Genomic DNA, 27,532 nt, shown 5'->3' on the forward strand with positions numbered 1-27,532 from the left:
GTCAAAGAAGCATCGTACCTCCGGTAAAAGATAAATCATAAATTGTGTGACCTACAGTGCCTTTGCACAAGTTTTAATTTCAAAGACAACACAGAATAATTATCTCCATAAGAATGTGTCACTATTGAACTTTTTCCTAATAGTCATGTTTGCCTTTTGAAGAGAAATAATTAGATGAAAGTTGTAAACTATACTGGTCAACCGGCGTGGATGAATGGGAATAAGATGAAGGTCTGATGTCCTCATGGGTTTCAAACTGTTCTCATTATTTTCCACAAGATGATAAGATCCTTGAAACAGGAGGTCATTCTGAGGCCAGCCTGACGTCTGTCAGATTTATCATCAATATCTATTTCACAAGAAAATAAATAAATAATATTATAAATATTATTATTATTATTATTATTATTAATAATAATTAAATACATAATGCATAAATAAATAAAAAAAATATATATTTTTACCGTACAGAGTCATATTTTTCAAACCGGGGCGTGGGGAGCAAAATTGCGTTATTGTTCAAGCTAAACAGGCTGAGCCTGGAAGAAGAACAACTGCCGTTCGCTAAGAATCCTGGGAAATGAAGTATTTGGCCACAATGGGTCATACCAATCTCAAGCCACGATTTAAATAGATACAAAACCACAGATTCCTACTTATCTTCACACTTCACTGATAATACCTTGTTTTTACGTGTGATTGTGCGTCATTATACATTTTTAAAAACATCCAACAACGGCGGAAATGGTCTATAAAGTCGTGGAAACGCGACCGTCGCACCTCCCTCCTCTGTCTCCAGAATAGAGGCGGTCCGCTAATGCGAGTCCTCTTTCCCCGTCGGATTACAGCCGAGGCAGCACGAAAGGGACGCTTACCGAGCCACCAAAAACGTCGAATAACACCAAGAGTAAGTACACAGGAGTTGTGTGTGTACGAACCGGAATGCACAAAAAAAGTGTGCGGCTTGTTAAAACCGACAAAGCGGTTTGAATGTGGAGTTTTCCGGCGCCACGTGGCCTCAGAAACTTGGTACTAGCTACAAGTTGCTGCGGGCTGTCAAACAAACTTGTGACCCTTCAGTGCAACGTTAGCTGACGTAGTCAGTGAAACGCAACGAGGGATTCTGCTTTTTGTCACGTTAGTTGCCATATTTAGTCTGGTCGTGATGTCAAGTTGGCAGCTATAACGTGTTTGTTTTACGTAAAAAAATTTAAAAAAATTCTAGACCCCTAGTTGATTTTATTTATTTTTTTGTTCTTCCCAAAATCTGTTGTCTATAATGAACATGTGTGTATTGTTTCTTGTCTCTGTTGGGCATTAGCTTCCCATCCCAGTTACCAGAGGTGAGTGTCGATGTTGCAGCTGCTTTCCCACGCTCAACACACGCGCTGGTTAATTGCTGTATAATGGTGGATTTCTAGTTTATGACGTAGACAAAGCCAATAGTCTAAATAGAGCAGTCAGCCCTACTTTTATTTTCATTTGAAGGTCAAAGTGTTTCTGTTTCACAGAGGTGATGGTGATGTTGGAGGCTGTGGTTTGTGACACTGATGGACTGTATTGCATTTTACTGAGTTGTGTTCCATCTAAGGTTACTCAAATTGACATATGGCGAGAAGTGCTCCATCTTTTTCAATTATTGATAAATCTGATTGTTTTTCAATCTTTTTGTTAAAATAGTTTTTAGAGGAAACTATTAACTAACTAGAGTCCAAGGTACTAAACTCGCTCGCTTTGTTCCACCAACAATCCAAAAGACCCCCAAATACATTTAATTTGCACTGTGATGAAATGGAGGAACAGAAATATGTATTAATTATAGAGTTTAAGGGTATTTTTACCTGAAAAGTGACCCAAACAACAGTTTTCAGCTCTAACAGGGAGAACAAATTGGAAAGTTCTCTCAGATTTAAAACAATATGATTCAATAGTGGAAAAAAAACAATAAAAAAACCCTGCTGCCTCCAAAATGACCTGATGAAAACACCTCTTAATAACGGTTCCACTTTTGACAGGGCATTTCTTTTTTTTGTGTAAGTGTATTTTACCTAACAAACTGGCAACTTAGAGGGTATATCTGCACTAACGGTGCTTTAAATAATGCATTGCTCATGTTTTGCAAGGTGTTTTTTGTTTTGTTTAATGATTTGATTTTTTTTTATGATTTAAGCTACTTTTTTTTTTAATGTAATGCATGAAAATGTTAATGGTGTCTTTTGATTGGGATGTTTGCCTGATTGTTGAAAGGATGTGCTGATGTCAGAAATTTTTTTGATTGTCATTAATAAAACTTCTGTAATTTTTCCATATAATTCAAATTTATGTGATCACTTTGAATTATTTAATCATTCCGTTCCGCAATAGGTAGCGTACATTATCCTCCAGCATGCCAAAAAAAAGGTGAGCCAGATGTTGCGTAGGCTGGGTTTCTGATTTTAATGCATAAACACAGTGTTTCCTCATTTATTGCACATAGCTGCAGATGTTCGAAGGTGTAGTCTACTTTTTTTTTTATCACACCTGCCATCTGGGTGTAATTCGTTTAAATCATAAAATTGATAAATATTTTAAAATGTTGGTAAATATATTTTGAAATTTGAAATTTATATTGAGGAAACACTGCAAAACCACCCTAACCTTAATGTTGGCCTGTTTCTTTTGCATGGTTTGTTGTGGCTTTGGTCAAAAGTCCAATGTGAGATTGATCAATGAGCTGTTGGATTTTTTGGGCAATATTCCAGTAGCCTAAAATCATACACAAATCAGGCCTTTCTGTATCGATTGACTTTTATTCTGATGTCATTTTACTGAAAATGTAAGTGTAACGTTTGATCAATCCATCGTCTCTTTGCCCGCTACACCGCATTGGCATGACATACCAGCTGTTTTATGAGCTTCCTTTGATGCATCTAACCAGCAAAGTTCCATTGTGATGCTAACTTTACCCAGAACTAATGGCTCTAGCTTCCACCTGTTGCTTCTTTTCTCTCCTCACAATCACAGAAGTGAGTAGAGAAGAGACCTCTTTAATAGAGAAATGGATCAGTCTGCGCCAATCCGTCCGCACGGAGGAGCCCCTCAACATGCTATACCAGTGGGGACCTTCAGGCAGGATAACAATCCCACCATTAGTGGAGACAAAGTCCAGTTTGGGAGTCCACGGCGACCCAAACGGTTGTCGGAGAGCCACAGCTCTGGGGCTGAAGAGCATCTGAGCTCCTCTATGGAAGCGAGCGGCTCCTATGGTCAAAGCCCCAGCTCCCAGGGAATCTTGTACAACCGGAGTGCCTTTGAGCAGGCCGAGAGCAACTACCAACGGTGGCTCGCCGCTAATCCAAATGGGCAGCTGTCCTCCTCTCCGAGGAGTCCAAACACCAGAAGCTACATGACCTTCCAGGCCAGACGTGGCCGCAGTCAACAGCAGGATCAGGGGCACCCGGTCACCACTGTGAAGGCCTCTGGTACGCCCCACCGTCGGTACAGTAGAGGCCGCAATCGCACCACCTCTGAGAACGAGCAGGGGGGCAAAGGCAGCAAGGGGCCGAGCCAGAGGAAGAGAGGCCTCTCTGAGACGGAAAGCTGGCCCAAATGGGACAAGTATGCCACCTCTCGAACAGGGAATGGGAGAGACGTGATGTGTATTGTTAATTTAATTTCTATGGTGGTTTTTATTTTCTTGTCTGTCCTGCATTCTTGTTTGGCCTTTTTTTTCATTTTGGCTAACTTTTGAATTGTGTATATTTTTGAGATGCAGGTGTATAGATGAGTTGAGGCAGCACTAATAAGGAAACCATTTAGCACCCTTATTAATTTGGGTTAGTCCATTGATGCAGCAGGGGTGCAGATACGGAGGTCTCCAGCAAAACCTCCCTCTCACTTTATGCTGCGCTGGGCAGTTGATTATGTGTAATGTGATTGCTGTATTTCTACTGTTAATCTCATCATTCTGGCTAAAGATGCGATTACATTCACAGCGATAACTTGAAGAATCCTCTCACAGAACATTATAATTAGCATCCTATTTGTCTCATTGGCACCTATGCCCGCATCACTGCAGCCCCTAGTGTTTTTCAACACTCGCAAGTCTGAACGTGTATGCTCATACTTGTGTAACACAACATGGCGCCGGCTTCTGACAGGTAGTAAACCGGGTCTGTTTGATGAGCGCACAATGAAGTGGACCTCACGATCACTAAGGGGGGGGGGGGGGGGGGGGTTGTTAGCAGGCAGACACCAACCTTTTGTTCCATAATCCAGACTTTGCAGAGCAGGCAACTGTTTCACTAAGGAATGTGTAGAAGCCTGTCTGCTGCAGGAACCAGTCAGCAAAATGAGAATGCAGTTGAAGCATATATGCCGTAGTGTTCAATCCCCTTTTTTTTTTTTTATGTTACTTTTTATTTCACAGAAATGGATGCCTGTTATTCTGCTATTAATTTACTGTGTATATGGTTGGAATTGTGCGTCACGCTTTGTTTTGTCTCTTCCTATTCCACCCACAACCCACCTATGGCTCTGCATGATGCTGTGACCTGTAATCTACAATGTCCTGGTTAACCTCTAATGAAGCTGCGTTCTCTACCTCGTTCTTGTCACTGATTGTGCTGGCTGTAATGATTAAAACACCTGGCCGTGGCTGTTTTGTGGATATAATGTTGGGTGCAAATCAATGTTAGTTGGGTGTTTTTTATTATTATTTTGTATTATTATGATCTTAATCCTGACTGATTTTCTGACTTCCTTACTTTAGTACCAAAATGAGTGGACTGCAGTGCCTCGCCTCGGAGAACGTCTGGTTCGACAAACACCGCTACGATGAAGCGGAGAAGTGCTTCTACGAGGGAGCCAACGGACCCTCTACACAGGTAGAATAAACACGCATTTTCTTAAAATCTCAACAACAACAAAATTGCTTTTCAGCTTCTTTTGAAAGACTTGAAAGTTTGTATGCTGCCCAGGAGCAAAGCTGCTTTGTTTTGTTGTCATCAGGACCTTGTGTGTGTATATCATTTGCATCAACCTAATAATTGGCAATGAGGGCTTTTTTTAGACAACCGTTATTTTCAATCCTCTTGTCTCTTGCTGCCACCCTTTTTGAAGTTCTTTACACCTCATGCCTGACATCTCCTCCACTCATGCTGGCCCGTCAAGCAATAGTTACATCATCGGGCCCCTGTAGCCTGCAGCAGCTGTGTGCACGAGATTGAAGCCCCTCGATTTAGAAGTGGCACGTCCCAGTGAGGGGCGTCAGCTGGTTTGGCAGCTGCTTCTGCTGCTCAGCCTGTCCAGGGCAGCGGAGAGTTTCTACACAATCCTCTGTAACAATGGGATGTACAGACTGATCACTTCCAGGCCTTTTTTAAAGGGTTGTTTCACCCAAAACAGAAAACCATATGACCTCACTCACCCCGTGTGATCACAAGTGATTTCCTTTCTTTGAGTTTTATATGCTGACTTTTTTTTTGAGATATGTGCCTCTTCTGCCGTCTAATACACTTGAGATGAGTTTTGTAGAAATGACATCCCGGTTATTCAGGATTAAAGATGGATCACATCAAGTTCTTATTTCGCTTGGCTGGGCATATTTCTTGGGTGGAAAGTAAATATAATGGAAATGGTTCATATTACAGTGCAACATGTACTGAAGTGGGAAAATGACAGCTGCACCATGAGTGGGCAGGTCAACGCCCTCGGTTTGTGTTACCTTCATGCATGCTGCCAGAATTTGTACAACCTTTTAGATTTCATCATGAGACCCAACAAGATAAGCCACGAGCTCACATATAATTGCCACTTTCTTGAAGTATGTCATCATAGCCATCCTGCTGTGTAGTCCATCCTGCTTTTTGTCTGTTTTGCATGCTGCTTTTCTGTCTTTCTCGCTGCTCCCGCTTCATCGCTGCATTACCCGCATATACCTGCAGGACAGAGACCTTAATGCCATCATGCAGGACATTGCTAAATCCCGACAGAATATCCTGCAGTCCCTAAACGGAGTGAGTACTGTGCTACAATGAGCTACAAGCACACCCCTGTAGTGGCAGGACTGTACTCACTAATGTCCGTGTACCAGCCCTAAAACAGGGGAATAGCTGTTAAGTTAAATCATAATTTCAAGTTATCGGGTAAGATAGAAAACCTGACCCGAAAAGTGTGATATGCATGCTGCAGACACTGGATCTCCTTTTGGCCTCTGCTTGCTTCTCCCGTAATCTTCATTGCAGTGTATCTGTCAGTAAGTTGTGTGTTTTTACATCAATGTCATTTTCTATATTGTGAGTAGTATAAATGTGGTCGTTTTTGCCCCCAAAAGATATGATACATTTTAAGTCTGTCTAAAAACAATAACCCCTATGCACATCAACAATATGCTGTAAGCTGGAATTGTTCATTCTTTCCAAATTCCATCATTTACCTTTTCGCAGTCCATGGTAGAAACAAGTATGACATTTCATATTACCAGGACCAAATACACATGGTGTCAGCGCAATCACAAGGACATGATTTAGTTGGATTTTCCATTTTGTATCGATTAATTTAGCGAGATTTCAGTTTGAATACCAAATTTACTTAGTTATGAAATAGACTAACACTGCAGATTTGTACAAAGATGAAACTCGAAACCTGGTGCGTTATTAAAAATATTAATGTTTACGATTATACAGGAAATGGCATATATTACAAGATCAATATGAGTTAATGAATTGATATCGGCTCTCTCAAATCAAGGTTCATATGTATTGGAAAATAGACCCAGCCTCAGCATTGAAGTGGTTAATATGTGAGTAAGACACAAGTGGTTACACGGACATAAACGTTTTCTAAAACGGTTTAAAGGCTTCTGTACAGCTTCCCATTTTGGCCCTACAAGTGTTTTACTTATTTGCTTTGTTGTCATGTAGTTGATCGACGCGGTTTTATCCCATTTCTCTGACGATGTCGACATCCGTTTCTATTCCATTACGGACGACTCTGAAGTTGTAGCATCTGACTTTCTACCTACAACCAGTACTTTTCTTCTTGTCTTTGTGTTTTTTCCCCCCCGATTACCTTCATTTGTGCATCACTGGATGCAGGTCAAATCATCCCTGCCGCATCCTAAAGGGCGCCAGCAGAAGCGGCAGCACAGAAACGTAAGTCTTCGTCCTCCAGCTTTGCTGCTCAGGCCTGGGAACGCTGCATGGCTGAGACGGCTGGGCGTGCTGGCTGGAGTGGAGTGTGCTACTGTTATCACAGCACTAAGATGTCTCATCCTGAACCACCCTTTTACCATTCTGCATCCCTTTTTTTGTTGTTGTTGGGCTTCATACACTACCATTGACGGAATTTGGGGATGAAATTATTATAATCCTGATGATTTTGTTATTTTGCGATCATTATCATACCATTTAAAATGTAACATGTTCCAACTTGAAGGTTAATTTCTCTTATACAGTGATTAACTTTCATGTAACTCAAACTCTGTTTAATTTCTGTGGTATTGTTTTTTTGATCTCTGCAAGACGACGAATGTCAAAATCTTCCCTTTTAAATGATTATTAATTGTGGGGGAAGGATTGAAGTTCTCATCAGAAATCTCTGCACAGTTTGCCTGCATGCTGTCACAGTCCACATTAAATCACCTTAAAATCAAAGTAATTAATTTGAACATCAGCATTGTGTGTGTTTGTGTGTGAATAATTGTTTAATACGTTTTGATCTTGCATGAGTTTTAAAACCTCAACAGTTTGGACAATCGTGTACATTCATGCTTGCTGCTTCTTCTCAGGCTTTGATTGGCTCTCGACCCGGATGGGAGGGCATTTGCTTTGTCGCCATTTGAGCTCTGACCTGCAACAAGACGTTTGCTAATGAATTTGTGTGTTTTATCTCTCAATAGTCATCCTCGCATGGCGGAGTCGACCAGGAGATGGCTTCTCGCATGAAGAGCATGGAACTGGAGAATCACACTCTGCACAAAGGTGAGTGCGTGTTTGAGTTTTGGAAGTCTAAGTTTAAGCTTACTCGTTGCACTGTATTCATACCTGCTTTCCCCATTGTCTTTGCTTGTTAGTGGTGGAGGACATGAGAGCAGCTCTGCAGAAGTTGGAGTCCAGAGTGGCCACGCTGGAAAAGAGCCCAGGAGCCGTCCCATGTGCTAAGGTAGAGGACTAAGAATGTGTTATAGTTGTTAGTCTTTATTTATTTAGAAACATGCATATGTCCTACTTTTATAATAACAACTGCCTGAAAGAGGCAAGACAGGCTTGTTGCTGTGGTCACTGTAAATGAGATGGGGGGTTTTCTTAACTGAGAACACACGACAAAGTAGATGAACTTATGCATTTCAATCGTTTGAATTAAAATGTCATCGAACTAATTTCGCTTATTACATCTTTTTGTATCGGGAAGGACTTTGTAGAAAAGCCCTTTGGCTTCCTTCCTCACCTGCAAATATCTATTGACACTCTTATTACTGTACAATGTTTCAAGTGTGTGTGTGGAAAAAATAACCCCTTTTTTTAGAAAGAGCCGTCTGAAGAGCACACCTTTTTACTGGTATATTCCTGCCCTTTACCGTTGTTTTGACCAGGCTGCCCCAGTCCAGGCTGCTCCCGCCAAACAGCAAAAGGTGGAAAACGGTGACGACGAAGACGATGATATCGACCTGTTCGGCAGTGAAAGTGAAGACGAGGATGCAGAACGTCTCAAGCAGGAGCGCCTGGATGCCTACGCAGCCAAGAAGTCCAAGAAACCCACCCTTATCGCCAAGTCGTCTATCCTGCTGGACGTTAAGCCCGTAGGTGTCCGTCATGTGGCTGTTATTTGAATATGTTCCATCGCAGTGGCGTTCTCATATCGGGGACCGACAGTTGCAGGAAAACTTGAGTAAAATCAGGAAATTTGTCTTCTCAGGTCACTACATTTATTTGTCTGAATCACCACTATTAAGAACGCAGAGAAAAAACACTTGAAAAGTTTGATTTAATGTCCTTTTTTAAATTTATTTTGACTTTGTAAATTTACTTAAATATTTAAATCTTTCACCCAAAAGGAAACTCAATGTATTTATTAACTCTCCAACAAAATATGATATTAAATATGCATGTAGTCAAATGTGAATGCATGTACGTGTTGAATTGTGTCTTTATAGCTTTGGTTAATTGAATGTTGGTGTCCCCGTCCTCCATGTCTTCCTTCAGTGGGACGATGAGACGGATATGGCGAAGCTGGAGGAGTGTGTGCGCTCGGTGCAGATGGACGGGCTCCTGTGGGGAGCATCCAAACTGGTTCCAGTCGGCTACGGCATCAAGAAGCTGCAGATCAACTGTGTGGTCGAGGACGACAAAGTTGGCACAGACATCCTGGAGGAGGAGATCACAAAGTTTGAGGACTATGTAAGTACATAAACCTCTACCCTGTTTACACAAATTTAAGTTTTGTCCATATTCAACCAAAGTTACAGAATGTACCCTGAAAATGTTTGTCACGGTTAGTTAAAATCCTCCTTTTTAGTTGAAATTTGAGTTTGAAATTCAGTTGTTGTTGTTGTTGCCATGGGAGAAAATACACATACTAGCACCAGGTTTACGTCCCCGACTATTTCTATGAAATTACTTTGTTGCACAATAAATAATCATGCAACATAAATATGCTCAAACAAATATAATACCTTGACTTATTGTACTTTTCTTCCCTTGCAGATCCAGAGTGTAGATGTTGCTGCCTTCAATAAGATCTAAGCTCCACCAAAGTGTTGCTGCTGCTCCTGGCTGACACGGTTATTAAAGCGCTAAGTTTTGAGCACAAATCTCTGTCTCCGTTTCATTATTCTTCTCAGTAAAACATGAATATTTTCAACTCCATACTACAGAACCGTTGATTGGGTGGAGTCGTCTTTAAAGAGCACAACCTCAAAGTTGAGCTCAAACCCGAGTTAGTGTTTTCCATGCAGGTTCATGTAGAAGTGAGATGGATAATATATTGTATATTAAGTTTGTGTGAACGTTTCCTGTGTGGCCTTCAATCATATATACTGCCTCCCTGTTTCTGATATTAAAATTACTTTTTAATCTTTTTTTGACATACTAAATTATGACTTTTTTTCAAACACATTTTTTATCACTTTTTGACATGCTAAATTCTGACTTTCCGACACACTTTTTTTTAGGACTTTTTGACCTAATAAATTCTGACTTTTTTCAACACTTTTTTTTTTTCACTTTGACAATAAATTGACTTCCTGACACTGACACTTTTTTTTTATCACTTTGACATACTCAATTCTGACTTTTCAAACTCGTTTTTTTTTTTCACTTATTGACATAATAAATTATGACTTGATTTGACATTCTAAATGACCTTTTACGACATGCTATATGATTTTTTTGTTTTTATATACTTTTGATATGATATACTATGCATTTTTTAGATGTGCTATACTATGACTTTTTTATGCTAGGTTTTTTTTTTTTACATACTTACAGATTTTTGAATATGAATTCTATGAATTTGTCACATTTTTGACATACTAAATTATGATTTTTTTTCCACTAATATGACTTGTTTTGACATTCTAAATTACTTTGAACATGCTATACTGTGATTTTGTAATTACTTTTTGTTTTTTGATATTATAGCATGTCAAAAAAGTCATAGTATAGCATTTTGAAAAGATAATAATAAAACTTAAATACTGAAAAGTGCCCTGAAAGAGTAAGTCAAAAAATGTTGGTGTCGCTGCATTCAGAGCCAGTTAATTTAAGTTATTAGTTCATTTCATCATTTTGATTAAAAACAAGGATAATCTTAGCTTAAAAATGTAACGAAAAAGATTTTGCCGTTCTGCATTAATATTATTTAGAAAGTGTTGCATCTAAAATAATCTGCAATAACTCATAGTGGAACTAAGGTTCCAGAGCCACGTAGAGGGGCAGGTCATTGTTTATAAAAGGCGTGGTATAGTATGCTGGAAAAAAAACTATGTACATAAAAGTTGCTTTAATTTGTACTGAGATATATACAAAATGTTTTTGTCTTTATGGGTTTGTTTCCCAACAATTTCTACCTAGAATTTTGTCCATTTTATTTGTTGACTGTCTGACTGGTCCGAATTAAGATTTAAGTTTATTATACAGAGCCAGTTTACTTATTTGAAAGTCAGATTTATAACGTTAGTGTTTGTGTGATGTTAAATATTTAAAACAAAACGAATCTTGTCACATCTCCGGAGTTAAAAGGAACCTTTAAGCTCGACAGTAACACAATTTATGTATTTATTATCACCTTGCCGTAAGGAGAGTATTCCTTAAAAAGTTGTATAGTAATAATATATTGTAAGTGTGCCATAAACAAAAAGGTATTTGTACGGTATGTATAAATTATTCCCAAAATTATCAAAACTTTTGCTTCGAATGTTGAGGAAATTCCTGGAGGTGTAAAAATAATTAGTCTGTGTTTCTGATATTAAATGTTTTATTACAGATTTTAATTAAAATAACTTTGCTGTACAAATTAAGTTCAAATGAAATGCATTTTTTTACAACAAATATACTTCAATACATATACACCATGACGTCTTGTACTTTTCTTCCTTTGGAGATCCAGACTGTAGATGGCGCTGCCTTCAATAAAACCTTACCTCCACCCCAAGTGCTGGTGCTACTGAAGCAAAAAAAACAACAAAAAACCAGCTGCAGGTTACTCACTGAAACCTGGACACAGTAGTGAGGTTAGAACTGGTTATTAAAACCTTTTAAGCATCTATTTCAGTTTAATCATTATTCTCAGTCAAACGTAAGTCTTCTGAACACCGAGGTATGAAGTGCACTCATCTATACGAGAGAGCACAACCTCAAATTAGAGCTCAATCCCACCCAAAATCCCGGGTATACAGGCTGGGTAAACGTAGTCTTGACTTTATGGAGTAAAACCATTGGGTCAGAAACATTATAGAAAGACAAAGTTCCACCCCTGAAGTCCAGATACACTCCTATCCTGCTGCTGCAGGGAACAGCGATGCTCACACTCTCCTTATTGTGCTGGAAGGAGCAGGCCGAGTACGAGCAGTCCAGGCTCCAGGATTTGGAGTTGTGTCCGAGCTTGCAATCGCTCCCTCCCCCGCTCCTGCCCATGTTTTTGTAGCAGACGCCGACGGAAACCCCTCCGTTGCCGGCCCACTCTACCTCCCAGTAGCAGCGCCCGGCCATCCCAGCTCTGCACAGCACCTGGGCCCAGTTGGCAAAGCGCTGTGGATGGTCTGGGTAGGGCTGGGCCTCCGAGCGCGTGGTCACCCCCCTTCGACCCTCGGAGAAGCTCAGATAAGGGTTGGCCGTGTTCGGGTCCAGCATTAAATCGTGGGAATCTGAACACAGTAGATGCAGGTGGTTTCATACAGATGGATGGTCATAATAATAATAATTCATAGGGCTTTTCTTTACGTGAGATGTTAGGATTTAATGTTGCACTCACAATGCAGAAAATCAGCTCTCATCTTTGGTTCCGAGTTGTATGGTATGTCGGCGTCTTTTGCTGTTGGACAGACGAAGGGGATGACTAACATTAAGTTCAACAAAACAGAATGTCAGAGTGGGGGCGCTATTCGGGAAGCCCCTGGTTCCTGGAGTAAAAGTACCATTCGTTTACCCATAGACAACGTTATGCGAGTCACACTTCTACTGTTTGGAACAGCATTCACCGTCGCAGTCATCGGAATCAAACAATCAATGAAAAATATTCAATTTGTACAGAAATGTATGCCACTCTGATTATAACAAAACATTGAAGGTACAATATAATGTATCCAAACACTTTTTAATCCTGGGTAAATAGGGGATAAATTAAGCAATTGTCACAGTCTGGGTGAGTTTAATAGTTCTAAGATCATTTTTAAATTGAAATTTTGTAAAAAGGATCTTAAAAATGTGCACTTGATGGCTACATACATCATAACGTTTTAAAACCTTACATTCCATGGTTACAGTTGTATTGATTTTCACAGGAAAGTTTAAACAGTCAATGAAACCACTAAAGAAAGACGTACCTTTAGCCTTTTCAGAAGTACTTTGATTGCTGGTGTCCTTCAGTGAAATTACTAGAAATACAGACGAGCAAAAAGTGAGTTTTTACTGTTTACAATATGACCATGTTGATGGTAATCAGGCATAAAAAAAGAGAGATATCACACCTTTATCAGAGATCCGGTTGAATTCTCTGTCAAGTGTTTCATCCAGACCGGCTTTGAGATCAGCCAGGCCTCCTTTCATGGTTTTATACATGAAATATTGAAGAGCATCAGTGCTGGGCATCTCCACGGTCTTCGTATTGAAATGAAGAGACTTGCACTTCTGTGGCGACACGAAACACAATCAGGTTAGAATGCAAATCCAACAACGTGGACACGACAGGAAGGGATCACTATGTGGGTCACGTTCATCCGTTCTTAAAGATAAAGTTTTATTCTCTGATGACCCAAAGTAAAAGTATTCATTATGTAGAATGCCGCATTTCAGAATAATATATATGATATTAATGGATTATTGATGCATTAATACAGTGGTTCCCAAACTTTATCGATAAAACATTTCACGCCCCCCCTATGAAATCAGTTTTCATTTTCCAGATTCTGTTATATTTTTTTTCCAAATTCCATTTTTTCCGTCTACATTTTTCATAATTCTATGTTTTAGGATTAAAGATATTTTTTCCATTAAATGGTGTCTAATCATGTGGTTGATGAATAAAAATGTAATAAATCCCCCCCCCATCATAGGTCCCTCCAGTTTGAAAACCACTGCATTAATAAATGAATCTCCTCAGTTGGTAAAGGGGGATTTTTTTTTTTGGGTATACCTTGTGAATTTCCCTAGGGATCACATTAAGTTGTTTTTTGTTGCAGTTTTAATATAAGTTGGACAGTAACTAGTACGGTAAGTTCTCAAATCAAGTATAAAATGCTATATTTGCCTCTAAATTGTAGTGAAGTAAAAGTATAAAGTAGCGGAAAATGGAAATCACAGAATAAGTGACAACTACCTAAAACATTTAGCAAAATGTAAGTTCATACACGCTGAGACGGACCTTTTCTGCCTCCTTTTGTTCCATACCTGAAAAAAGTGGAGGTGGTCCTCGGTGCTGGAAATCTTCTCCAGCTCGGCATCGGTCCTCCTGAGCTCGGCGATCTCCTTCTGGATCTTGTCCAGCATCTCCTCCACCTGACCGACGGCGGCTCTCTCCTGCACCCTCATCACCTCCTTCACCTCGCTGCTGTGTTTCTCTATGGAACGGATCAACTTGGAGAAAACCCTGTCGCTCTCCTCCACCGCCGCCTCAGCAGAGTGCTGTTGGAGGACAGCGTTGTGGTTTTAGTGCCGGCGGTGTGTCAACAGCATATTCAAAGCTCCTGTATTTAAAACGCTGCTCACCTTGATGTACCTGATGACGTATCGCAGTTCTTTCTCTGTGTCCTTCAATTTCTGCACAGACTTCAAAGAGGCTTCGTGGAGTTTTTTCTAAGAGAATACAAAAGATGAATATCACACAGCTCCGTCCCTCACACTGCTCGTTCCAATCTTTCTTTTTTTCCCCCCGAGGTCAAGATGGCACATTCTGATTTTATTATCAAAGAGAATGGGATTGCACTAGAAGGCCTTTTATCAGCCTAAACCTTTGACACAACTATCAGAATACAAGATATGGCCGCCTGACCCCAAACAGTCTTGTCTTTTTTATTTTTATTGCATCCATTTCATGAGGATTCATAAATGTTAAATCTGAACACACAGACATGACAGATCTTCAGATTGAGAGTGACAGTCTTTCCAGGTTTATCTCATGTCAAATGCCCAAGAAATCATACATAAAAAATAGCTTTCTCACTGAACATGATTGAAGAATATTTATTTTTTCATAATTATTGCTTTTGTATTATATTATTATTTTATTATTATTATATATTATTTTAATGTATTATATTTATTTTCTCTCTTCTTTCTTATTTATATTATGTTATTATATTTTGATCCTTTATAACACTGAAGAATTTCGAGCCATATTAGTATAAGAATAAAAAAAATAAAAAAAGCACTTCCTGTTTACATCCCCCAGAGCATTATGGGAAACGTAGGTTCAAAAAGTGAGTTCATGCGTAAAAAAGCAACAACAGTCTCACCTGTTGCGTTGCCCTCTCGTCGTGCACCGGGACGGCGCTGTGGCCCTTGTGTCTCTCCTTCACACACTGCGAACACACACACTGCTGGTCGGTGCGACAGTACAGCCTCAGCGGCTTCTCGTGATGGGGGCACGCCAGCTCCCTCAGCTGATCCACGGCCGGGACCAGCCGGTGCGCCGCCTTCCCGTGGAAGCGCTCATCGTGGACTTTGAGGTGCGCCGCGCAGTAACACTCCGAGCACACCGGACACGACCTCGCGGCTTTGCTCTTCCTCACCGTGCAGACGCTGCAGTTCACTTCTTCGGGTTTGAGCGCCGACGGCTGAGCCGCGGCTTGCGATCCGGACCGCTGGAACTTCTCCACCACTTCCCCCAGCACGGTGTTCCTGCTCAGCAGGGGCCTCGGGTTGAACACCTGGCGGCACTGCGGGCAGCTGCACTGGCCTTTCTGCTTGGCCCGGTTCCAGTAGTCCTCGATGCACTCCAAACAGTAGCTGTGTCCGCAGGGGATCGTCACCGGGTCTCTCAAAACCTCCAGGCACACCGAACAACAGAACTGGTCTTGTTCAATAGAGATAGTTGTTGCTGCCATTTCCTCCCACACACACACACACACACTCACTGACCAGAAACCAGCCGGGACAAAGATGGGCGTGGCTCGCAGGTGTGCTGATTACAGCGTCTCAGGTTTCACCTGCTGCTCCCTGAAGCCTCCAATCACAGAGCAGCACACCAGCACGTGGGCTGTCCTAGAGAGACACCTGCACAAAGCACGACCTCCTATTGATGCATACTTGACTTCATACTAGATGACCTATTCATGTTATTTGACACATACTATTTTGTGTTTGTGTGCTCATGCGACCTGTTTTTCCACTTCTACACCCGAAACCCAGAGCCCGTATTTGTTCACATTATGATGAAGCTTGTATCAGCATCCATGCAAATAAACACCACCCACTACAAGGTTCTTTACATGCGTTTGTTTTTTAATGTCAGAGATCACACTATATCATCACACATGTCTGTAAAGTAAATGAGTGTCTTGTGGTTTGCAATAAAACATTATATGTATAAAAAAAACAACTTGTTTTCAAAAAAACTAAGTTTCAAGTCAACTTCCTTTCAAATACTGAAATAAGTCCCGCTTCATGTCTGTGTGATCGGACTGACTGCACTCTCACCTGCTCTCATGCAGCTGAATTAATACAGAAAGATGAATTATTAAATGTACCGTTCAAACGTGTTAGTGTACAGTTTAGTGAGAGAAGAGCACTGAGGTATAATGCATGTGAAATGTCTATTTCCTCCTTGGGTGAGCGCGTCGCTGAAGGTGCCTCTGTCTGGATCCGGAGGAGAGTTTGGAGCCTGAGTGGACAGAATCAGGATTCTTATTATTATTTCATTAGTATTATTGAGGTGACAAAACTTTACCAAATTAGTATATTGGGTTCTGTAAACTAGCAAAAATGTTCTCAACCGTAACCAACTATAATAAGAAATGCTTTCTTAGTTAAGCATCAGGAATTCAAGTCCAGTAATATGATACTTTATATACTTTAGGTACATTTACTGCTAATCATTTTGTATGTCTAGTAAATAGGATGATGCAATGCAGGCAAGTATTTTAGAGTGTAATATTGATACTTTTATTTAAGTAAAAAAACCTCAATACGTCGTCCACCGATGCAGGATTTATGTAATTTTTTAATACATTTTTTTTCTGTCAATGAAATGACATTTGTGATAAGAATTGCCTTTGGTTTTCTCATGTAAAATGGGCTCTGCACAAAGCCAAAAACATGTACATCTTCAGCTCTAGTTACCGAATGGTGAGAAGGAGAAGGTGGAGGGCACAGCGGGTCCAGGAGCGAGGAACGGGTTGAGATGGTTCACAGGACTTTGGTCTAGCCCAGGTGGAGGGGTCACTGCAAGCACAGAGAGCACAATGAAGTATGCACGCCCGACTACGTTTCCAGGTGTTTTACCAGCTGTATTAAAAGCAGTATTTATGCGAGTGACTCATCCAAATCATTTTCTAAAGAGGAGGTTTATACACTCTCTTAGTCTTGCTTCCAGTTGCCCGTCCGATTCACCGTCACAGGGCTGCGTTGTGTCCGGCTGTAGAGCAGGATTCGGAGGGTCCACGATCACTACATCTCTCACTACAAAGACACAAAAACCACAGAGTTGACAATCATTTCTATCACATTAAAACAAACCCACACATTTGATATTAAGCCTTTGCATCTACCTCTCTCGTAGATGCTGACAAATCCTCCCTGGCAGACCTCCAGCAAGAGTCCTTTAAAATCTGACACCGCTGTCATCACAAGGCCAAAGGTGAGGTTGGGGTCCATGGTGACCAAAGGTAAATCTGACAGCACCGGTGGAGCCCGGAGAGACTGACAACTCTAGAATAACAGACACGGAGAGGCTTTTAGGTGTGTGACTGTGCAGGAAACCTGAAAAAAGTGCTGGCAGGAGTTTTCAGATCGTTTACTTCAGTAGAAGTAGAAATACGACACTATGAAGGTACTTAAATACAAGTAAAAGTCCTGCATTCAACATACTAAAAAGTACAGATGTATTGTACCTAAAGTATGAATGCAAAATAATGGTTTATCTGATGGCATATTATTTTATACACTTTAAATTGAAGTTAAAAAATGGTTGAGTCCTGCAAAAAAAAAAAAAAAAAAAAAATATATATATATATATATATAATTTTTTTAAATAAACAAATGCATCATCATACTTTATAAAGTGACCGTAGGCTTTGAAACTAAAACCTACATTTGCAATACAACTTCAGATGTCAGGCATTAATGTAGTGAAGTAAAAAGTACAATATTTGAGGTACAGTACATGAGTCAATGTACTTCGTTGCGTTGCACCACTAATGGCATCATCACCTGGAGGAAATGGACGTGGTCCTCGGTGTGGGAGAGTTTGTTCAGCTCGGCCTCGTTCCTCTTCAACTCAGCGATCTCCTTGTGGATCTTCTCCAGCAGCTGCTCGGCCTGACTGACCGCCGTCTTCTCCTGGGCTTTGATCAGCTCCCTCACCTCGAAGCGCTTCAGCTCGATCGACCGAATCAGTTCGGTAAAGACGGCGTCGCTTTCCTCGGATGCCGCCCGAGCGGCGCGCTGGAGGGAGACAGAAAGCCACGTTAAAGAAGAGGCATGTTAAATTATGAACTGGGTGAAGTGAGTGATCTCCTGCATTGATGTTCTGGACCGATGCTGGCACTTACAGAGAGAGAGAAAATGGCCTGTCGGATATCCTGGACTCCCTTTTCCCTTTGATGAATTCTCAGCTGAGCGATCTGTTTCATGTCATCAAGCTGTGTCTGAGGAAAAATATTATGAAAACTGTAACTTCACATCTGAGTATCTTCATAGTTACACTATAACATCATACATTTTGTAAAAACAGTGACCCCTGGATTTCTTAAATTTCTTGTGGCACCTTTCCAATATTTGTGAAAACAAAAAAGAGCCGTTTAATAGTTTTCTTCCCTCATCAGGACAGGTTTAGATTTTTAAAAAACACTGTACTGGAGACGACTCTAAATTGCCCATAGGTGTGAATGTGAGAGTGAATGGTTGTTTGTCTCTACATGTCTCCCTGTGATAGACTGGCGACCTGTCCAGGGTGTACCCTGCCTTCGCCCAATGATAGCTGGGATCGGCTCCAGCCCCCCGCGACCCTGAATACAGGATAAGCGGTAGAAAATGGATGGATGGATGGATGTACTGGAGACTAAAGAATGTTTAAAAATACCTTTAAGATTGCGACACCTGTATTTTACTGGTGAACAAAAATGAGTGATTTATTAGACCACAACTGTACATATTACAAAAAAAAACCTGTTTTAATTTTCTTTTTACGATTTTACGGACATTATACTTGAGCATTTTAAATGCTACTTATTTTCAAAATGTCTAGATTATTTTTTATAAATTGTGTGTTATTGTTTATAATTGTGTGAATTCTTGTGTTTTACCTTTAAACAATTTGTGAAAACAGAAGTAAAGGAACAGTGTTTTGTTCTCTTTCCTGACCATAGCAGGCCAGAACTAAAAAAAAAAAAAAGTACTGCAATAATAGTAGGTTTAATACTGGACTAGATTAATATGGAGACTCCAGAAACCATTTAGATCCCAGTTTTAGTTTTTTTTTTTTCATTTTTAAAAACAGAAAAAAGGACGACTTTACTGCCTTCCTTCCCCATATTGTATTTATTAATTTTGAAGATATTAAAACATATTTTTTTGGCATTTTCAATGTAATTTGTACTTGTTTTCTTTGATGTTGAACCAATGTAGGCTATATTTTGTTTGTATTTGTTGTGAATCGCTGTGTTTTCCCACTCTTATATTGAACATATATGTATTGTTTTCCTGTGAAATACCTTGATCTCAATGAGAATAGCTGTTTAAACAGAATTATGTGAAATTAAGTGAATTGTGAAACCTTTAGGCATATTTGTAATAACAAAGTAAAAGACTGCTTTTACAGCATGCAGCTCTCACCAGCCCAGATACAACAAGAAGTACAGTCAATCAGCAGCCTTGTAGTGAAACCATCACGTGATCTAAGTGATTACCTGCTTCTGTTGTATCTCGACCTCCACCAGCACCGTGTCGTGGCCTTTGTGTTCGTCTGTCAGACACAGGTAACAGATGCACTGCTTGTCGCTGCGGCAGTACACCTCCAGCAGCTTGTCGTGTCGGCTGCAGATCGTCTCCTGGAGTTTCTTGGAGGCCGACACCAGCTTGTGTTTCTTGAAGGCGGCGGACTCGTAGTGGGGCTGGAGGTGGACGTCGCAGTAGGAGGCCAGACACACCAGACAAGACTTCACAGCTTTGTTTTTCCTCCCGGCGCACACGTCGCACGCCACGTCGTCGGCCTCGGCCAACGTCGTATTCACGGGCTCGGCGGCGTCGTGGAGTCCGGTCTTCTTGAATTTGTCCACCACGTCGGCCAACATGGTGTTTCTGGCGAGCACCGGCCTCGGGTTGAAGTTGTGCCTGCATTGCGGGCAGACGAAGACCCCCAGGTAGTCCTGGTCCCAGTAGTTCTTGATGCAGTCCGAGCAGTAGCTGTGTCCACACGGGATGGTCACGGGATCCCGCAGCACGTCCAGACACACCGAGCAGTTGAACTGGTCCTTGTCCAGGACCACACCGGCTTGAGCCATCCGCGAAAAAACCGCTGAAGTCAGCCGTAGAAACTGAGCGAAAACACAGGACCCAACTGACAGGCAGCTGCTGCTTTTGTTTACAGGAAGTGAAAAGAGGGGGGCGCGGCCAGAGTGACGTCACCGGAAACGGTAGCGGGGAATTTAATCTTTAAAAAAGCTTACATACCGTACATTTATGTTGACATAATTATACTGTATTAGATACAGATATTTATTTATTTAATTTGTTTTATTTATTATGATTATACTACCTTATCTGAGATCTCAGGAATGTATTTTGTAATTGTATCCTATTTATTGATCTTTTGTTTTTGTATCTGTGAAACAGCTCTTATGAATTGTGTTATGACATAATCTGTAAACTGAATATGTAAATAAAGTTAAAAAAAAAAAAAATCTTTTAAAAAGCAGAATACGGAAATTTAAACAGTATTAAATATTTAATCACTTCAATGACTCAGTTAAAAAATGGAAAGGAAGTTACGAGTTTTATTTTTTTATCTGCGTTTAATTACGTAGGCTATTGTAAAATAATCTAATACTTTTTTTAATATGTACTTTACTTGAGTAGGCTACTTTCATTAAAAATGTAATTTTAATAAAAATGTTGTGCAGTAAAGTAGCACATGATATTACTCTGTAAACAAGTGAAGGAAAGGTACAATATAAAGTAGCAGGAAATGGAAAGTAAAAGTAAAGTACCTCAAAAGTGGACTAAATTAGCTTACTTGAATAAATGTACACTTTCCACCACTAAAAAAATCTATACATGGCCCTCTGGGGAAAAAACGACAAGAAAAGAGTTAAACTATCTAAAAAGGTACACCACAGGACAAATTCTTCAACACTGAAACTTCAGAATTGCACCATCAAGCGTAGGGACTTTGCTGTAACTACTTACTAATGTTCAATATTGTACCGCAAAATTGTACCGCAAACAGTTGCTCAGGTTTATTGCTGAATAACAACCACTTAAAAAGGCCAGACCAGTCGCAGCAACATAGTTTCCAATGCATTTTTATTCAAAATGCCTTTAAATAATTAACACAAATAAAGTTTGGTACATTAACCCATTTCAATAGATCATAAATAATATATGTGGGGGGAAAAAAGGACAGTGAATATCTTCAGACTTAAATAAATCCACCAGGATTCTCAGTGCATCAACAACATACATTACATGTTAGACATACATCTGCAAAAATGAATTTAGTTTCCTCTTAATACAGAACAATACATTACTTTGGTCACAAAATAAAGCGCTGATGCATTAAAGGGAAGGTTCCAGATTTCAAACGGTCAATGTTTCTCGTGCGTTGCAGATTTTGAAAAGTTGCCAGCAACCTCACAGTAGCAATATGCTTGTTATGCCTGTTCATTTTAATTCGAGCACGTTCTCTTGAAATCACACACAACTCCAATCAAGAAGCCCAACCTTTAAATGCATTACACAGTCAGTAAAATGATCAAAACTATCCTTCAAAGTCAAATATTCCCTTTAAGATCAACAGGAATCCAATTTGTCTGCTCACTTGGGGGACTTTGTGCAAAACGCTGATGTGAAGATTAGAACAATTGTCAGTACATGATGTCCATTCAAGTATGTCATCACAGCTATAATTTCATAGTAAAAAGTTATAATTCTCTGAAATTGTAACTGTAAACTACGGCTAATCGAGAGAAACAGGCACAACATTTTCTGTTTTTTTTAAAGCATGCACTGAACTACATGCTTCTCTGAAGTTAGAGAATTTTGCTAAAAATAAAAATGTCTATAGCCAGTCTATGAGCTGCAAATATAAAGCAACTTCCTCATGTCGCTTTATTCTGAGACAACTTTCAATGTGATCCCACTGTAATGCAGTGCATTTATAACGTGGAATTCCTTACGATTCAAGTTTTTCATGAGTTCAGTTTTTATGGTCACATCATACAAAAATACACAGCAGAAATGATCGACCCAAAAACAGAGATACATTGGAATCTTTTCAGTCGACTAAAAACTCTCTAGAATGTTTAACTGTTTGTGTGCATGTACGTATACAGTATATGCGCGTGCAATGCAAATGATATGCGGGCCTACACTCATGATACATGGTGTCATAGTGTGGGGCTTCACTTGTTCTTCCCTTCCAATCCGCTCTCTGCTCTCAGAGCCTGGCTGCTCGCTGAGATGAAGCTGATCCAGTGTTTAAGGTCTTCGGGAAACTCGGGGCAATCGATCTGCACACAAACACAGAATTACCAGAAAAGCCAAAACAGAATAAAGACACAAACTGGAGCTGAAACTATGAGAACTGACAGACAATTAGGTGACACCAAGTTTGCTAATTTGCTTTTTAAAAACTTTTTGGGAGCAATTGGTCACACAAAACATAACATAACATTTGAAGGATACACCTTGGGTTTTTTAAATGTGTGATGGATATATTTCACTACTTTTAAGACCAAACAGTAGAGCTGAAATAAACTGAATAATCAATCAGACGTTTGAGGCAAAACGATGAATTTGATTGGCTTTAAGAAATCGTAATGGGTATAGATGACCTGCAGTTTGACCAATGGTGAAAATAATCATGAGTTGCAGCCTGAATACAGTCATACCAATACTTTTTTTGATCTCCTATGATTCCTCACCTTCCCTTTGCAGACAAACTCGATAATGCTCTCCGGGCTGCAGTGCACCACATTCTGCCTGCAGAGCATGACTGCAGACACAAAACCATCTTTCTTTGACACGAAGCGCTGCTCTACGTAAAACGCCTTCTCATCCCATCCCACTATTTTGGTCCGAATCTCAAAAGCCTCGCGGAAAGCCAGGGAGCGCCGGTACCGGATGGTGGAAGCCCCGACCACCATTCTGGCCCCCAGCTTGCACGAGGCCATGAACAGCCCGTTTCGCATGTAATGGTGGAAGCGGGCAAAGTCACACTCTCTCAGGTATCGAGAGTTGTTCATGTGGCCCATGTAGTCCAAGTCATGGGGAAGGACCATGCCGTCGATGGCTTGCTCAGCCAGTATGTCCCATATTCTGGGTTGGAACCATGCCTGGACGAACACCTTGGCCCCCCGGAGGAAGTACCATACATCCAGAGTGCAGAAGAGCAGGAGGAGGGCACCCAACACCAGCAGCAACATCTCTCTGGAACAACAGCCCAAATAAGAGAAGATAAACCCCCAGGACATTTAGAGATATACTATGAATACAATATAGAATGATATAATATATAGTATCATATTAAACATAATATATAGTATAATATAGTCAATTGTGATAGGAGATGAAAGGTAATTATAACATAACATGGTATAGTACAGTAATAGGGTAGAATGGGAGAGAATATCGATATTAAAAGTGTTTAAACTCAGGTATATGATATAGCACATGCTACGATAGCAACTCCAGTGTAGGACAGCAATTCTCTTAAAAACGCTTACACAGAAGATACACGTTTTCGAGATACATGCACACTCAATATTTATTCAAATAATCCTTTGACCTCATCAATGTCAGTGCAAATGTATAGAAAGCAAACATGTTAGTTTTTTACCCGTTAGTTTAATATTATAGCTAAAGAATACGGAAGCATCACATCCCAATAAAGAATCACCCACTTCAACCTTGAGGCTCAGTTCAAATGAACGGGGCGCAACCTGCTGTGACAGCCAAATCTGTTAGCCTAGCTGCTAACTACCAGTAGTTGGTGGCCTTGCAGCACAGAGACCATTTTCTTGACGCGCGAAGTCCCATTTTTTTTGTTTCCGTTTCTCACTGTTCGAAATGTAAACAATAAACACAAATGCGGTATGATTGCATTTCATAGCTGTGAAGCTTACCGTGAATTCAGAAGAGAGTGCTACCATGGGATGCAACACAACTTAAAGAAACCGGTAGAATGAATGAGCATTACTTCCGGGTGTGTGACGACACGAATTTCGTCTTCTTTGAGGCTTAGCGGCGGCGTACTTAGTGGTGCATTACTGCCATCTCCTGGAGGTAGTTAACACCTACAGTAGAACATTATTTTTATACGAAAAACACATTCCTGAAAAGGCAAGTTAATTTATAAGTTTTTCACAAGGAGCTGGATGTCATTATATCTTATTAAAAAACATGAATGGAGAAGAAAAAAAACACTTTATAAACATTATTTTAATTGATTATATTTCCTCTCGGTTTATGTGATTGGTAGGCCGAGATGATGCTTGTCTGCTGTGCATAAAATAAGTTTTTAATTTTGTACCATGCCATTTATGTTGGCTATTCATTTTTTTTACATACTAATTTTTTTTTTCTAAAAAATGTGTTCGTTCACGCTCTTATTAGGAACCCAAATCATTGAACAAACTTGACAATGAGCGGAATTTAAAATGTATTTGTAAATTCACTTTTTAATAAAACATTTTACTAAACACTTTGTCCTTTCTAGTTCTGTTAAACAAAAATTGCATTGGAAAAGTTATATTTCATATGCATGGCCTAACAAAACCTAAACATAATTTAAGAGTTTAGCCAAAAGTGAGTCTGCAACCAGCAGTTTGTTGCTATAGCAACTGCCACTGATACTGTTACATCCTTTTGTGAGATCTGTGACCAAGAGAATATTGACAGACAAGATAATTATGTATCTTGTTGCTCTAATATTAATTTAGCTGTTTTAAAGCTGAGGCTTTTTTTCTTTTTTATTCACATTTGCTAACAGTAAAAATGTCTTTCTGCCTCAAAGCTGTAAGAATGTAAGGACCGAGGGTGTCGTATGTTCAGAGTGTAAAGTTCCCTGGGGCAAATTTGTGATATTGGTCTTTATGAATAAAATTGACATGACTGTTGTGGGCTCTTATTGGATGTGTATGAGGCTCTCAGTTGTGCATCTTTATGCACAGTGAGGGCAGAAAATTGCACCAATAGGACTCCAAAACCAGTTTGTTTTATTGCTGCTATAGTACACAAAGATACACTTTATACAACTTTATTATTACTGAATACATTTTCAGCCTCTCCCAACATTTACCACTTCTCGGCCTTTTAGAAGTGGTAGGCACAAGTGTGTTTAAGTCAAGTCATTTCAAAGAGAAGATTTTTATTTTTCACCCTGAGCTGCTAAATTAGCTGTCTCACAACAAAAACCCATCTGAAAGCTCCCCATGCAGCGTCTTATTTGTCCTTCTCGTCCAGGCCACTCTCAGCTCTGAGGGCCTGGCTGCTGGAAGAGATGAAATTGACCCAGTGCTGAAGATCCTCTGGAAACTCAGGGCACTCCACCTGCAAAGGAGCACACCGTAGACTCAAAGCCCTTCCAACCAAATGTGTCAAATTGATTGTGTGTTAAATCATTGGGCCCTTACCTTCCGTTTGCACAGATGCTGCATGATCTTGTCCGGGCTGTTGCGTACGACACTCTGCTTGCAGTACATGACGGCACACACCAACCCATCTTTCGTCGACACAAATCTTTGCTCCAAGTAGAAAGCCTTGTCGTCCCAAGTGACGATGCGACTCCGCAGCTCGTACCCCTCGCCGATGCACAGAGCCCTGCGGTAACGGATGGTGGTGGCCCCCACGACCATGGAGCCTTTGAGCGCTCGCAGTGCCTTGAACACGCCGTTGCGCATGTAGAGAGAGAAGCGGGCAAAGTCGCACTCCCGGAGGTAACGGGCATTGTTCATGTGGCACATGTCGATGTCGTTTGCGGTGACGCGGCCCGTTTGGACCTGCTCCGCTGTGACGTCCCAGATTGGAGGCTGGAACCAGGCCCGCAGGATCACGGCCGCTGCACGGAGGAAGTACCACACGTCCAGGGTGCAGAAGAGAGCCAGCAAGGCGGCGAGCACCCACAGCACCCACCACATCTCTCTGGAGAGAAGAAAAGGAAGCACATAGTAATTAATAGTTATTATGAATGGGTTTAATTGCTCTTAGCTTTTATTAACTTCTGATGCTTTGACTGGAAGTTTCTCCAGGAAACAGGCAGATTTCTGAACCACACAGGAATACCAGAGAGATTTATGTGTCTAAATGTATCTCAGAATGAGAATTTTTTTTGTTCTCAGTTGTGTTACATTAAATATTATAATAGTATTCTGATTGTCTTGGAAGCACAAATGGCAAACAGGGGCTCTCTGCCTGCTTGAGACTCAATTAAAACCCCAACAGGGAATCCGATCAATGTGATTGATGTTTATACTGACTGATTAGTTCTCACACATTCTTTTTTCCTTGCAAGTATGCAGATTTCATTTTATGTTTCTTACCAAACAGGGAGGAAAGTGAAGTATTAATGCACCAAACCTACACTATGCCGGTGTTTAATGGGACTAATCCATGGTGGGTCCCCCCCTAATGTTGACATGAAAAATGTGGCCCATTCTGAAAGCAATCCGTCCATTATTTTTGCATTACAATACAGACAAGGGATCCAAGTCAACATGACTAGTTTCAAACGAGGTTCTTAGAGTTTCAACTGTTCAAGTGTAAACAGGTTTCGCAGGAAAGGCAGGTAATGCTCAGCCTGCCAGTGAACGATCAGTTGAAAAGTTGACCACATTTTAAAAATACCTAAGAAACCACTCGAGCTGTTGTACCCAAGGCTAACCGTGAGATTATTGTGAGCTAAAACAATCGTAAGTACAGTGAATGAACTGTGGAAATCAGTGCCATGACTTTAGGACGGGTGTGCACTAAATCCCTGCACGTAGTCTGGTGAGTAGACTACTACAATGTGCACCTAATACTCTGTTAGACATTTCACAATTCACCAGAGTTTTAAATAACGCGGAAACATTTTGTGTTATTACATTTAAGCTAACGTTACTGAAAAAAACGTAGACAGAAAAGCTAATAATGATTTAAAGTTTAAGCAGAAAGTCACTAAAACTCACCCGTCCTCTGATTTCTCCTGTTTGCACTCAGATCTGCCGAGTCAACAGCATTCAATCCAGCATCGCTGCTGAAAACCGGAAAGTTTACGTACACGTTTAATACACTTCCGGTTACAGCGTTTCAAAATACAAGCATGAAAACAGGCGTTTTCGACGTTCAAGCGGGTAAATAAGTAATTAAATTAATATTTAAATGAATCAGTTTGGAGTTTTGAGCGTCGTATGTATAACACATTAAATGTTTTTTTTAATTCAAGGAATTGTAATTTGAAGAGAGTTTGACTTCCTCTAGATTTG

General features: G+C 40.4%; 3 protein-coding genes and 1 pseudogene across 8 annotated transcripts in view; 1 reads left to right on the forward strand and 3 right to left on the reverse strand.

Moving 5' to 3' along the window:
- Positions 1-806: 806 nt before the first annotated feature.
- Positions 807-9,790, forward strand: eef1da (eukaryotic translation elongation factor 1 delta a (guanine nucleotide exchange protein)). Of its 4 annotated transcripts, none has more exons than XM_084007038.1 (10): positions 808-907; positions 1,322-1,343; positions 3,004-3,597; positions 4,751-4,865; positions 7,077-7,133; positions 7,880-7,961; positions 8,054-8,142; positions 8,573-8,779; positions 9,183-9,377; positions 9,684-9,790. In XM_084007038.1, exons 3-10 carry the CDS (start codon positions 3,038-3,040, stop codon positions 9,720-9,722), a joined length of 1,344 nt encoding a protein of 447 aa, XP_083863164.1. In that variant the 5' UTR covers positions 808-907; positions 1,322-1,343; positions 3,004-3,037; the 3' UTR covers positions 9,723-9,790. The 4 variants fall into 4 exon arrangements, with proteins under 4 accessions (XP_083863165.1, XP_083863164.1, XP_083863166.1 ...); XM_084007040.1 differs by lacking the exon at positions 3,004-3,597 and adding an exon at positions 2,365-2,400 and having other exon boundaries at positions 811-907; XM_084007039.1 differs by lacking the exon at positions 7,077-7,133 and having other exon boundaries at positions 807-907.
- A 1,672-nt stretch (positions 9,791-11,462) lies between these two features.
- Positions 11,463-20,448, reverse strand: LOC311011770 (E3 ubiquitin/ISG15 ligase TRIM25-like; annotated as a pseudogene). Its single transcript, XR_014599450.1, has 13 exons — positions 19,760-20,448; positions 18,404-18,499; positions 18,063-18,296; positions 17,402-17,561; positions 17,205-17,312; positions 16,974-17,075; positions 16,469-16,515; positions 15,149-15,742; positions 14,085-14,489; positions 13,166-13,325; positions 13,022-13,072; positions 12,451-12,510; positions 11,463-12,343 (listed from the first exon to the last, which is right to left on the reverse strand). The product of XR_014599450.1 is annotated as an E3 ubiquitin/ISG15 ligase TRIM25-like (transcript).
- A 909-nt stretch (positions 20,449-21,357) lies between these two features.
- LOC311012516 (protein THEM6-like) overlaps positions 21,358-27,532 on the reverse strand; it is a 111,789-nt gene continuing 105,614 nt past the window's right edge. Inside the window, exons 1-3 of one of the 2 annotated variants that reach the window (XM_084007987.1) lie at positions 24,194-24,267; positions 22,994-23,498; positions 21,358-22,579 (exon numbers count right to left, since the gene is read on the reverse strand). In XM_084007987.1, coding sequence (XP_083864113.1) covers positions 22,472-22,579; positions 22,994-23,494 — 609 coding nt within the window. In that variant the 5' untranslated portion in view covers positions 23,495-23,498; positions 24,194-24,267 and the 3' untranslated portion in view covers positions 21,358-22,471. Of the gene's footprint in view, positions 22,580-22,993; positions 23,499-24,193; positions 24,268-27,532 lie in introns of those variants that run through there. The other variant, XM_084007988.1, reaches the window with a different exon arrangement.
- LOC311012515 (protein THEM6-like) lies at positions 25,367-27,345 on the reverse strand. Its single transcript, XM_084007986.1, has 3 exons — positions 27,236-27,345; positions 25,703-26,210; positions 25,367-25,619 (listed from the first exon to the last, which is right to left on the reverse strand). The coding sequence occupies exons 2-3, from the start codon at positions 26,204-26,206 to the stop codon at positions 25,512-25,514; spliced, it is 612 nt and encodes a 203-aa protein (XP_083864112.1). The 5' UTR covers positions 26,207-26,210; positions 27,236-27,345; the 3' UTR covers positions 25,367-25,511.

The sequence above is a fragment of the Eutrigla gurnardus genome (genome assembly GCF_963514095.1).
Source record: "Eutrigla gurnardus genome assembly, chromosome: 4".
Taxonomy (NCBI): Eukaryota; Metazoa; Chordata; class Actinopteri; order Perciformes; family Triglidae; genus Eutrigla; species Eutrigla gurnardus.

Bases quoted from the DNA above. Each gene is read 5' to 3' on its own strand.
- eef1da (XM_084007038.1), top strand. From the start codon at position 3,038: ATGGATCAGTCTGCGCCAATCCGTCCGCACGGAGGAGCCCCTCAACAT. The intron at 7,134-7,879 runs GTAAGTCTTCGT...ATCTCTCAATAG, and splicing joins AGAAGCGGCAGCACAGAAAC to TCATCCTCGCATGGCGGAGT. The intron at 8,143-8,572 runs GTAGAGGACTAA...TGTTTTGACCAG, and splicing joins GAGCCGTCCCATGTGCTAAG to GCTGCCCCAGTCCAGGCTGC.
- LOC311012515 (XM_084007986.1), bottom strand. From the start codon at position 26,206: ATGTGGTGGGTGCTGTGGGTGCTCGCCGCCTTGCTGGCTCTCTTCTGC. The intron at 25,620-25,702 runs GTAAGGGCCCAA...GCTCCTTTGCAG, and splicing joins AGCATCTGTGCAAACGGAAG to GTGGAGTGCCCTGAGTTTCC.